The sequence below is a fragment of the Hyperoodon ampullatus genome (assembly GCF_949752795.1).
Source record: "Hyperoodon ampullatus genome assembly, chromosome: 9".
NCBI classification, from domain to species: Eukaryota; Metazoa; Chordata; class Mammalia; order Artiodactyla; family Ziphiidae; genus Hyperoodon; species Hyperoodon ampullatus.
Window position 1 is genome coordinate 100,190,430 of NC_136922.1, and position 12,612 is coordinate 100,203,041.

The 12,612-nt window shown below is 33.9% G+C and overlaps 1 protein-coding gene across 1 annotated transcript in view; it reads left to right on the plus strand.

Annotated features, from left to right (window-relative positions):
• CNTNAP2 (contactin associated protein 2) overlaps positions 1-12,612 on the plus strand; it is a gene marked incomplete at both ends in the record, with an annotated part of 2,063,650 nt that overhangs the window by 911,818 nt on the left and 1,139,220 nt on the right. The window contains 2 exons of the mRNA XM_079711872.1: positions 6,272-6,475; positions 11,180-11,364. Coding sequence (XP_079567998.1) covers positions 6,272-6,475; positions 11,180-11,364 — 389 coding nt within the window. The remainder of the gene's footprint in view (positions 1-6,271; positions 6,476-11,179; positions 11,365-12,612) is intronic.

The window sequence follows — 12,612 nt, forward strand, 5'->3', positions numbered from 1 at the left end:
TGATATCTTTAACTAAGCAATTCAAATGCTTTAATTAAACACTTTAGAAATTTAAAGTGAGAAAATAATTGTTCCAGTGCTCAAGAATCTCACTACAAGAATGCTCATTATATCAATAGAAATGTTTGGATTTGTAGAAAATGTTGGTATTTGTAGAAAACCACAAATTCCTTAGACAGACATACAAAAAGTATTTTGATATCTATGTGGTGTGATTGTAACTAATTTTAATTGATTATTTTTTTGCTTTCTTAACATGACAAATTTTTTACAGTGAGTACATATTAATTTCATGAAAATAAAAAAATTATTTTAAAATATTAGGGCTTATGCATTACCACTTCAATATTAACAATCAAATTTATTTAAGGAGTAATCAGTAATCACTTAAACACATATTAGCAATTATCATTATTGCTTTTAAAAGTCACTGTTTATGCAAAAACATTTGATTAACATGAAAAGAGCTTCAAAATCCTTGTAAATCCTTATGAAATAGATAACTAAGAAACATTTTGTAAGTTTTTGTCCTTTTTTCTGAATAATTTACTTATTTTGTGGAAGAATAGATCATATAGATGATAACTATATTTGTAGAAAATTTATTGTGTGCAAAGTGAAAAAATAAAAAACCTGCAAGCTTCTCAGGGCCATTGTACAATAAAGGAAATGGGGGTTCCTTGGGAAAATGGCTGATTCTAGGTCTGGGGCAGGAAAAGTGCAAGATAAGCTTAGGGCATCGTATAGTGACAGAAAGAGAGAAGAGAAAGAGGAAAAAGGAAGAGGATGAGGAGGACTAGGAAGAGGAGAGGGAGGCTTGAGAAGGGGGAAGAGGGGGAAGGGGGAAGGGGGAGGTGAGGAGGGGGAAGGGGAGAGGAGGAGGGGGAAGGGGAGGGGAGGAGGGGGAAGGGGGACAGGAGGAGGGGGAAGGGGGACAGGAGGAGGGGGAAGGGGGACAGGAGGAGGGGGAAAAGAGAGGGGAAGGGGGAGAGGAGGAGGGGGAAGGGGAGGGGAGGAGGGGGAAGGGGGACAGGAGGAGAGGGAAAGGGGGAGAGGAGGAGGGGGAAGGGGGAGGGGAGGAGGGGGAAGGGGGGGGAGGAGGGGGAAAAGAGAGGGGAAGGGGGAGAGGAGGGGGAAGGGGAGGGGAGGAGGGGGAAGGGGGACAGGAGGAGAGGGAAAGGGGGAGAGGAGGAGGGGGAAGGGGGAGGGGAGGAGGGGGAAGGGGGAGGGGAGGAGGGGAGAGAAGGGGGAGGAGGGGAGGGGGAAGGGGGAGGGGAAAAGGGGGAGGGGGAAGAGGAAGCAGCAGGGGCCACACCTGTCAAAGAGACACAGGAGCCAACCCGAAAGAGCTCCCAATGGCAAAGTTGAAAATTTTTGAATATTGATAAGTATTGAATTAAACTCAAAGAATAAATAAACATGCACAATCCCATAATTATATAAATAAATGATTGAATGAATGAATAAATAGAAGAAATCTTCTTTACAGAAGAATTCTAAATAGTATATGTAGATACTTCCCCTCCAGGAGGTAGAACTTAATTCCCCTTACCTTAAACATGGGCTGGACTTGGTGACTCACTTCTGCAGAATAAAGTACGGAAAAGGAAAAATAGTAACCTTACAGTGAAGAAACTCGGCAGACATCACCTTGACCACTATCACAAGTGGAAAGTCATGTTGAAATCGTGCCTCCCCTGATAGGAAGTGCTGAGGACACCCCAACTCTGTGGTTTTCTCCCCAGACTACACCAGTCTAGTCATAAGAAAACTCCAGACCAAGCCAGGATGAGAAGGATTCTACAAAATACCTGACCGGTACTCTTCTAAAGTGTCAAAGTTATGAAAGACAGGCTGAGAAAACATCACAGATTGGAGGAGTTGAAGGAAACTAAGGAAACATGATGACGAAATGCAACGTGAGATCCTGGACTGGATCCTGGAATAGGAAAAGCAAACAAGCAAAAACATTTGTGGGGCTTCCCTGGTGGCGCAGTGGTTGAGAGTCCGCCTGCCAATGCAGGGGACACGGGTTTGTGCCCCGGTCTGGGAAGATCCCACATGCTGCGGAGCAGCTGGGCCTGTGAGCCATGGCCGCTGAGCCTGTGCGTCCGGAGCCTGTGCTCCGCAACGGGAGAGGCCACACAGTGAGAGGCCCGCATACCACAAAAAAAAAAAAAACATTTGTGAAAACTGGTGAAATCCAAATATAGTCTGTATTTCAGTGAATAGTGTTATACCTAAGTTATGTCTTAGATTAGACAAATGTACCAGTTATGTAAAATGTTAATATTAGAAGAAACTGTGTGGAGGGTGTGTGGGAACTGACTGTTCTATCTTTGCAACTTTTCACTAAATCAAAAATTATTCCAAAATAAGAAGTTTATTAAAAAGAAAACTGAAAAACAGATTCTTATTGAAGAAACAGGACATCCAAATGATGGTATTTTTTAGCTAATTAAAATCCTGTTTGGGGAAAAACAATATATGAGATTAAAAAAAACAAACTATAGTGTTTAGTAACAAAACTATATAGAGTATGATCCTTCTGTGTATCTATGTACATACATATACATTACATATATACAAATTAAAATAATCAGAAATGTAAGTTATCAGTGGTTATTTCATGAAAATAGAATTATGTCCTTTTAATTTTCTTCTTTAAACCTTCCTATTATTCTCAATTTTCTACATGAAAATGAAACATTTATGAGAAAACAAGAAATCAAAAGTAATTCCTAAGTACTTATTTGTTTACGTTGTGGTGCTATTTTCAAATACATTTTTAATTTTTTCAAATAAATAGCATAAATTACATTTCTAATTATATATATTCTTACTTTATGTAAGTGCCTTGCTGCATGAAAGTCAATAAAACATACTAATTTGCTAAAACCTACAATTTCCCCACATTATAAATAGATTGCCCAAAGCTCAAGCTATTATCATACATTTTGAACCACAATTAAATGAAATGACATTCTCCTTTCTCTTTCCCTTCCTCTCTCTCTCTAATTACACACACACACGTATATGTAATAATGTATAGATTCTTGCATTATTCCATCCGTTAGATAGAGAGATAGATGCATAAAATCTAGAATGACACACCATCAACACTGGTTACCCATTAAGACCGGTGATCTCTTGTTTTTGGGATTCACGTTCTACATTCTGTATTTCTGTATTGTTCATTTCTTTTTAACAATAAACATATATTACATTTGTAGTAAAAATTAGCAAAGGTACTTTTTAAAAATAATAAAATCTTTAGATGATAAACAATTTTCCAAAATATCTCATCTGAGTATCTCCAAATTCAGAAAGTAAAGACTAAGTAACAATGAAATGTTTTAAAATAAAAGCCTTTTCTGCTGTGACGATTTGATGAATTGGGCACATTACCAGCTCTCTGAGTTATTGTTAGAAACAAAATCATGGAACCACTGTGATTTTGCATTCACTTTTTGACTAGCCATAGTGTTGTTCAGATTGCTTAAACAGTTCAACCACACATATTTAATCACTGCATAGAAAACTTTGTTCTAGGGAGTGAAAAGCAATCAGGGTAATAGGGGAAAAAATATGGCTTGTCCCAAAATAAGCACAACATACTATTAGATGTCAAATGAAATTGTAATGTATTTTGTAGGAAATGGAACTAAACTCTGATGGATTTTACAATATCCCAGACTCTCTTAAAAGTGTATGGTGTGTGCTTATGTATAAATTATATATCATAGATTATTTCTAGGAATTTTGTAATTTCAAAGCCAGCTCTGAGTTCACATCCACATGCTAATATTGTGCAAGCATTTAACCCATTCCTAGAAGAACAGTTTGGATTTTGTGATGTGAGTGATCTGGCTTGCAGAGCATTTATATTAGTTTCTCAACCGACCACTGACCACTTACTATTTGTAAAATGAGGTTTGGTCCTCATGAAAAACATTCCATGTGTTTTTTTTTTTTTAACATCCTAGGACTATCTAAATGATGACCATCCTTCTTGTCACTTATTTCATTGCCCTAAAAGTAAGGAAGAAAGGCATCAACATTTGCATAAGTCACTATTCTGTACCTGGACCTGAATGTATATTTTGAGTTAGGAGAAAATGGGGGAGGGGTGAATTCTTTCCTCTGTCTAAGCTCTAGGAACATTTACTTCCTAAGAGATGAATGGGGAATGTTTTTTGTCAATTAATATATATTGAAGGTGTATAAAATGACTGTCGTTGATATGAAATTGAAAATTACTTTCTGGAATTCAGAATTTACTCCCTCCTTCTGACTTTTTGTTTATGCACTTTTCAAGACAAAAAGTCATTTCAACCAGCTGCTGGATTATAAATTCAATCTGGGATCCAATAATCAGATTCCACGTTTTCTCTGTTTTATCTCTCATCACAGATGATAAAGATATTGCAATTGGAATTCAGTTGTGACAGTGTAGATGATTAAGCTAAAATCTAATTGCCTTTGCAGTGTTAGCAGAAGCCAAAATTTAATGGCTGCTTTTTTTCCTCCATAGTAAATAAACCTCTGTGATTCACACTCTCAGAAGAGAATTCTGTTGATTAAGAAAATTTTTATGATTATACAAAGTCTTATAGTAAATTATTGACTATAAGAATTAAAACAAAATTCCAAGTTATATTTTTCTTTGTGAACTTTTTAGAATGTAACAATTCTCTGAACTATTACTTAAAAACATAAATGTTTGCAGTGGTAGGATATTTTTAAATATTCAAAATCTATTGATGATTTGAAGGGAAAAGTTAGAGATATTCTAAGCAATGTTTGAAATAACTGTATTCATATCACTTTACTTTATAGAATTAGTTAAAAGCAAAACTTATACTGGCAAGTACTGCCCAGAAAGAGTGAATATGCTGCAGGTATTGCACAGAAAGAGTGAATATACCTATGGTAGCTCTGCTTCTCCGCCTAGGCTGCCATGATGTAGCGTGCTATTGTTACTGTTACCGGGATCCAAAGTATTCCCCATGCTGATTGAAGAAAACCAGTGCCAGAGAACTAGGACATGTAATGAGAAGATATTTCTCTGACAGGCTTTAAACTTGCTATTATTTTTCTCCAGTGTCTCCCTGTGGATTCTTTGGCAAGACCTTACCCCAAACTGAGAGGCAGCTTCATCCTGGCTTATAATTCTAAGATAATTAGAACTGTCCAATTTGTCTAGATTCTCTACAATTTAATATTAAGAGCTAAAAGTATTTTCAATGATAAAGGTCTAATTATGGTAACTAAGCTTCTATTTGTACTTAAAATTTGATCTGAATGATTACAGTTCATCATTGACCCATTCCATGGGTTGGCAACCCACTAACCAACAGTGTGTAATAAATAAAATAATCTCATTTTCTATTTCTGGTGTGAATAAGTAGCAATTATTAAACTATTGCCCACCATCCCTTGTTTCTGAGCATGGTGAAAAAGTTGTTCACATTTCTAAAAAAGTTTATATTTCATGTCTTCAATGAAATTCCCTAAAATCAAATTAGAACTACTCTTATCATAGTATAGGCTAGATACTTGTTCTTCTAATTATATGGGTGAGGATGTCTTTGTTTAGTGTAGTTGAAAACATGGGCAACCCAATTCTCCATTCCAAAGGCAAGGGGCTAACAAGGAATTTGAGACAGACATGAGTCCTAGAAGCAAATGGTAAAACCTTCTTAAAGTTCAGTTCACTATATCTAGGCACTACCATAAAGTTAAGTGAAACTGTAGTAGAATATAAAAACCATTAGAAAAATGAGTATACCATAAATCCTGCATTCCAAGATCCTTCATTGTTATGTCATGGAAAATAAAAATTGTGAGCAAAATATTGATATATATTTGAAATCATAAACACTCAGCCTCATTTAGGAAGGAAAATAATAAAATCTCATAATATCTCAGGGATTAAAAATTTTACTTTTTTCAAGTAAACTCCAAACTTCTAAGTTAAAAATTTGAAGCGTGTAAGTCATTGATGGAATTTATGTTATTAGTATTACAATTTATATTGATAAAGGTTTCTGTGATCATTCTTTATGAGTACTTCCCATAAAATCCACTTCAGGACACACAATCAACCAAAATAAGAAATAGAACAAGAACCCAGGGCTAAAGAGTTTTCAGGAAAAAAACACTTTTTTCTCATTTATTCTGTGTAGACACTCACTGAAAGAAGATATACTTCACACTGGATGGCAACATACAATAATTAAACTAACACATTATTTATTTCTTCTTTCAGGGGCTGATGTTATCAACTTTGATGGTCATGTTGTGTTACCATATAGATTCAGAAACAAGAAGATGAAAACACTGAAAGATGTCATTGCTTTGAAATTTAAAACCTCCGAAAGTGAAGGGGTACTCTTGCACGGGGAAGGACAGCAAGGGGATTATATTACTTTGGAACTGAGAAAAGCCAAGCTGGTCTTCAGTTTAAACCTAGGTATGTCCTGACTTTTGGCACCATTCTTTTCATTTATTAGTCTTCCCATTAGTTAAATGCTAATAGTCTTTAATCCTTAAAATGTAAATTACAAAAAGAGTTCACATTATATTTTCAATCCAGTTTTAATTCATAGTGGTTGATATATATTGATATACTTATTCATTCAAAAATATGTATTAAACACCTGTACTCTGCAGGTACTATACGAGCATCTAGGATACAGGGGTGAAAAAAATGGAGTTCTTTGAGTTCATGAAGTTTATGACACAGTGGAGGCATCAGACACTATATTATCTATTACTAGTTTTATAAAACAACTAAATCCAAAGAAATGACTTCAAATAATGATGATGAGTATGAAATCAATTAAATAGGTTAATATATAAAGGATATTACATAGGCAAGATGGGTCAACATTAGAATATGTAGTGAAGAAAGTCCTCCCTGAGAAGATATTCATGCTGAGATTTCAGTGATGACAAAAACAAGCCCTAAAAATATCTGAGAGAAGGTTAATTGAGAGGAGGGAATCACGAAAGACTAAGACCTGACATGCTCAAGGAACAGGAAAAGGCTGGTGTGGATATTTGTAATGAGTAAGTAGGGTAAAAGATGAAATGCAAACATTGAGGATTGTTGAAATACTGTAGTATCCTTAGGGCGTGGTAAAAGGTTTAGATATTATTTTAAGAATGGGAAGCTATTAGTAGGCTTTAAACTATAGCATCATGATCTTATTTTTTTTAATGTACTGAGACTTCTGTAAGAGAAAACACTTGCATCAACATGAGAGTCTGGTACAGTGAGGGACAGTGAGAGACAACACTGCTTGGTACAGTGAGAGACAGCACTGCTTGCAGAAGGTGGCTATCAGTGGAGATGTAGAGAAATTGATCCACTTGGGAGATGATGCTGGTGGTAAATTCAGTATCATTTGTAATGATTTGGATATGGAGTAAGACAGAAAGATAATGTATAAGGGATAATTCCTAGGGTATGGCTTGAGTTCCAAATGGACATTAGCGCCATTTTCAGAAATACAGAAAGCTTTATTTTCTCCACAGAGTTTCTTCTAATAGAGAAGTATTAGTTTTTTCCAACAGAGGAAGTCTAGAGATCTGTTTGGATATGGTGCATTTTCGTTGCCTATTAGGCATCAAAGTTGAGATTTCAACTAGGGAGTTGCATGTATGAGATTAACAGGAGAAGATACTACACGGAGACTGAGGAGAAGTGGACAGTGGATAGGAGGAAATACTAGTATGTGGCATCACAGAGACCAGGGAAGGACAAGAGACGGTCTGCTATGGTCTACTGTTTCAAATTCGCCTAAAATGTCACTTAAAGAAGAAGACAGAAAAGTGAGGTCACTCTTTGGCAACATTGTGGTTACTGTTGATTTATTCTCAGTGGAATAGAAAGGACAGTAGTTTTATTGTCATCAGTTAAGAAAAGATGAAAGGTATGGGAATGAATATTTTAAATATTATCAACTAGAAATGAAGGAATCAGACACGATATGTTTACTGGAGAATGAGATGAAACTCAAAGAGGGAGTTATTGTTTTGTTTTGGGCTTTTGTTGTTTTTAACTGGACAATCCTAACACATGTTTGGTTGTTGATAATGTAGCTAAGGTTTACTTAAAGCTAAAGGGAAGATCCACAACACAGATACTGACATTCAAAGTTACAATTCATGCAAATCAACAGTACATTTAACCTCCTCTTGCTTGCCTAAAAATTTCGGGATTTATGCAAGAGTTGTTTGAAGGGCATCATATATTCTGTATTTTTTATGCTGCAGTGACTTTAGAATTCTATAAAGATTTTATAGTCTATAAAGATTATAAAAGACTTTATAATCTTTATAGAATTCTTTTATAATCTTTTAAAATTCACATGTTAAATGCATCCCAATGGAAAGCTATAAAGCTAAAAATTAGAACACAAAAAGAGATCCTGCCTATTTACTTTCCTTGTCAATATGGTTGTTCCAACATTCTTAAATATGGCTTGTGTCCCTTATATTAACTTTTATTACTTTGAAAATCAAAATTATACTAAAAATTAAGACTTCAGTTAGTTTTTTTGGTTGATAATACTTGCTATAGTGTCTACAAAGATTTATCCTTTATTATAAAACTTTTCACATTCAAAATCTCTGATAGAAATAATAATTTCTATAACAAAAAAGAAAATTATCCAAAAATGCTGATAATATAATTACACAAAAATATTTAAATTTTTATATTAAAAAATCATAAAATGAAAATGCCTGCCAAAACCTGGGAAAATGCAAATGTCAAATATAGAAGTTTAATGTCATTCATGAATAAAAATTCATTACACTCTGTAATAATACCAAGACTTTAGGAGGAAAATATTGCCAAAAAATATAAGGAAAACTTGTAGAAGAAACATTATAAATAATCTATAAACACCAAATGCTCAAACTATCTATAAAAGAAATGTACAATAAAATAACAAGATTCCAATTTTTTCAAGTAAATAAATTTAAAAAATGACAGTATCTGTGTTGGTGAGTTATGTGACAAAAAGAATTCTTTGTACTGTTCCTGAAAATATTTCAAGAAAACAATTTGGTAGTGTATCTTCAGATATTTTAAATTCTTTATATATTTTGGTCCAATAATCATAAAGAAATAATAAGAAATAACTTTAGGATTTAAGTCCAAGGATGTACTTTGCAATATTTGTTACAATAACAAAAATTGAAAGAAATAAAGCTTAACATATAGAAATAGGTGGATATGTGTTTAAAATATCTGTGAATAATTTGGGGAATACTGTACAGCATTAAATGAGAACCATAGGAAAATAATATATCAATATTTTTATATTATGTGTATGAATTATATGTATTATATAATTATATGTATATATAATTAAATGTATATAAATGAAAAATGTCTGGAAGGAAATAGACCACACTATCTTTAGTGATGGAAATGAGTGATTAATATTTTACATACTAATTCTTTATAATATTCTCTATTTGTAATATTAAACATGTATTCATGCATTACCTGGGAGAAAAATATCCCTAAATAGTTTTTGAAAAAAAAGGTTCAGTAGAAGCTAAGAAGGAGGGATGGGGGAAGAGAAACCAGAAAACCAAACATAAGTGCTTTTTAAAAACATGCACGCTCACACACACACACGCACATGCACACACACACACTCAGGGCAATTGGATCATATCCAAAGAAGTTTATTTTTTCAAACCTTTCTCCTGTTTTTTTTTTTTTAAAAAGTGAAACGTACAGAGTAGCCTTTAAAAGCCTCTGGGGCTTGTAAGAATGTGACATTACTGTTCTGAAACAAGAACTGATCATATGGCCTCACAAAAAAGATCATTACCATGTCATTGGAAAGCAGTTTGTGTGGAGTTTTATTGACTAAAATTTATGACAGCCATGGAAACACATCCACTCAAATATCTGCTGTCACTCTTTAATGCTGTTACCTAAATATCTGGCACGTGAGTTGCTGCTTAGTCTTCTAGTCTAAATATTTAGTGAAACTGAATGTAGTCTTTCATTTAAATTTATTCTTTCTTTTCTTTCTCACTGTCCCACCACCAAATGTACATACACAATCACAATCACAGGGCAACATTTGATTTCATCACCAAAAGGAAAGAAATTTCATCTAGGAAATCCATTGAAAATGTCAGGTCAGGTATAGGCATATCAGCATCCTAAATGTGAAAAAATGAAAATAATTCAATTCTTCAGTCATTTGTGTGTTTCTATGATTTCTATTATGCTATTTATTCTGAAGCAGTATTGTATTTTTATAGCATTTAGCTTTGCCTGACCATCAAAAGCAATGCTTGATCAGACAAAATTAAAAATGGTAAAAAATATGTAAACAGCATGCAGAGATGACCTTAGTAAACATTTCAGATTCTCACAACCTTCCACTCTTATTTATAGTCTTGTTGCTGTGGAGATCTTATTTCAAAACTGGATTAATGCTGCATATATAATTTTGCAGTTTTTTATTTTAAAGTATAACTTGGGTAAACTTTCTATGACATTAAATATTATTCTGATTATGGCTTTTGGAATCAGAAGAAAAAAACAACCTGAAAATTGTCATGCTGTGTTTTCTTGACTAAAAATAATAATAATAATAAAAAATTAACAGGTAACATTTAATGAATGTTCACTATATGTCAGGAAGTGTGTAAGTTCTTTGCTTGTACTACTTAATTTAATCCTTACAGCAACCTTGTAAAGCAGGTACTATTATTCTTGCCTTTTTACATGTGAGGAAAGAGAGGCCCAGAGAACTGTCAACTTGGCCAGGATCATGGAGCAAGCCAATGGTGGAACCAGCATCAGAATCCAGGCGCTCTGGCCCCAGAGCCCATGGGGCACTGACTTTATAAAGAATCTACCAAATTTAGCAGAATTCATGGCACAGTAATTGAAAAAAAAAGAAAAAAAGCTCATGTTTTTTAAGGGAGCAGACTTTTTTCCGTCTTTAATAGCTTTTATGTAGTTTGAACATACAACTGTTTTTAAGTGTAGTTACATGTTGGTTTTCCCATGTTAACTTCAATAGACAGAGCTTTAGAGAAACGTCCACCCTTGGTGTTGTAGATGAAAGGTCTACTTCGACATAGAGTCATGATGGCTTTGCCTTGTTTCTTTTCCACTCACGTGACTCAGGAAGCAACCAGCTTGGCCCCATATATGGCCACACATCCGTGATGACAGGAAGTCTGCTGGATGATCACCACTGGCACTCTGTGGTCATTGAGCGCCAGGGCCGGAGCATCAACCTCACCCTGGACAGAAGCACGCAGCACTTCCGCACCAACGGGGAGTTCGACTACCTGGATTTGGACTATGAGGTAAATTTGAGGATGTATAAGTTGTAATGCATCAAGTGGCTGCCTCAGTTTCCTACTGTCTTGTTGTATTATTGTTAATCATATACCTTCCTACACCATTTTCATTTTATCCTCCAAAGAAAACTTAACTTACAACTTCACAACCTAATTTGTTAATATGTCATTTTATTTACTTCTAAATTATTCATAATGAGTTCTTAAAACATTTTTAAAAACTTGGTACCAAAATAACATACTGATATATTTAAAGAGAAGGACCATTTATCAAAACCACAATAAATTTAAGTTGTAATCTTTTCTTTGGTAGTTCATTATAACATAAATTGCCTGTTCTTGATGATGTACAGTATATTATGTACATAGGATTGTCTAATATTTCTTACAAAATATTGAATAAGAAATCCTGAGTTCTGGTATATGTTAAGTCATTTATACATTCCTGTCTGTAGATAGTTCTTTTGACAAGTTCTGTTTTCTCAGATATCATTGTCATAAAAGAAAGAAAAATACAGAATATTTTAAAGAGATTGTCCATAAATAAAAATATTTTTTTACCTTCCAAATGATCAAAGATTAAAAAATAATCAATGATCATATTGGTGCAGTAAAAAATATATATTCTCATAATATACTGGTAGGCATATCAAGTTTTTAAATTATTTGGAGAGTTCAACCTTAAAATGTCCATCAAAAATGTTAATCATAAATAGGGATAAAAGTTCTGTAAGAAGATGTTCATCACTGGGGCACCCCTATGAGTTTGCTGTGCCATCTCCATGTGCCTTGGCCCCCAGTTTTGAAATTGCAGATATATACATATACATATATGTATGTTACTGATATCCATACATATATCTTTTAGAACATAGAATGTGCTTACCATAACGTAGTAAGTGAAAAAGTCAGGATTTACAACTATGTTATTTTCTTTATATGTTTAAATAGTTTCTAAATTTCCTGTAATATAAATACATTACATATATTTCTAAATAGAAATTTAGAATAGAATATGCCATATAAACTTTGATATAGAGACTTTATTAACATTAAAATAAATCTAAGGTTATCAGGAAATAATTACTCCTCCAAACATCTCTTTAAAGTAAAAATGATTGTTGAAAGGGAAAGAATGTGAAAATCCCCAAAATTTCTATCTTCTGTAAATTAATACGAATCTTGACTTATGTGGCTTATCTCCTACTGTAGGAGAGAATTTAAAGATGAATTATTCATTCTCCATTAATAAAC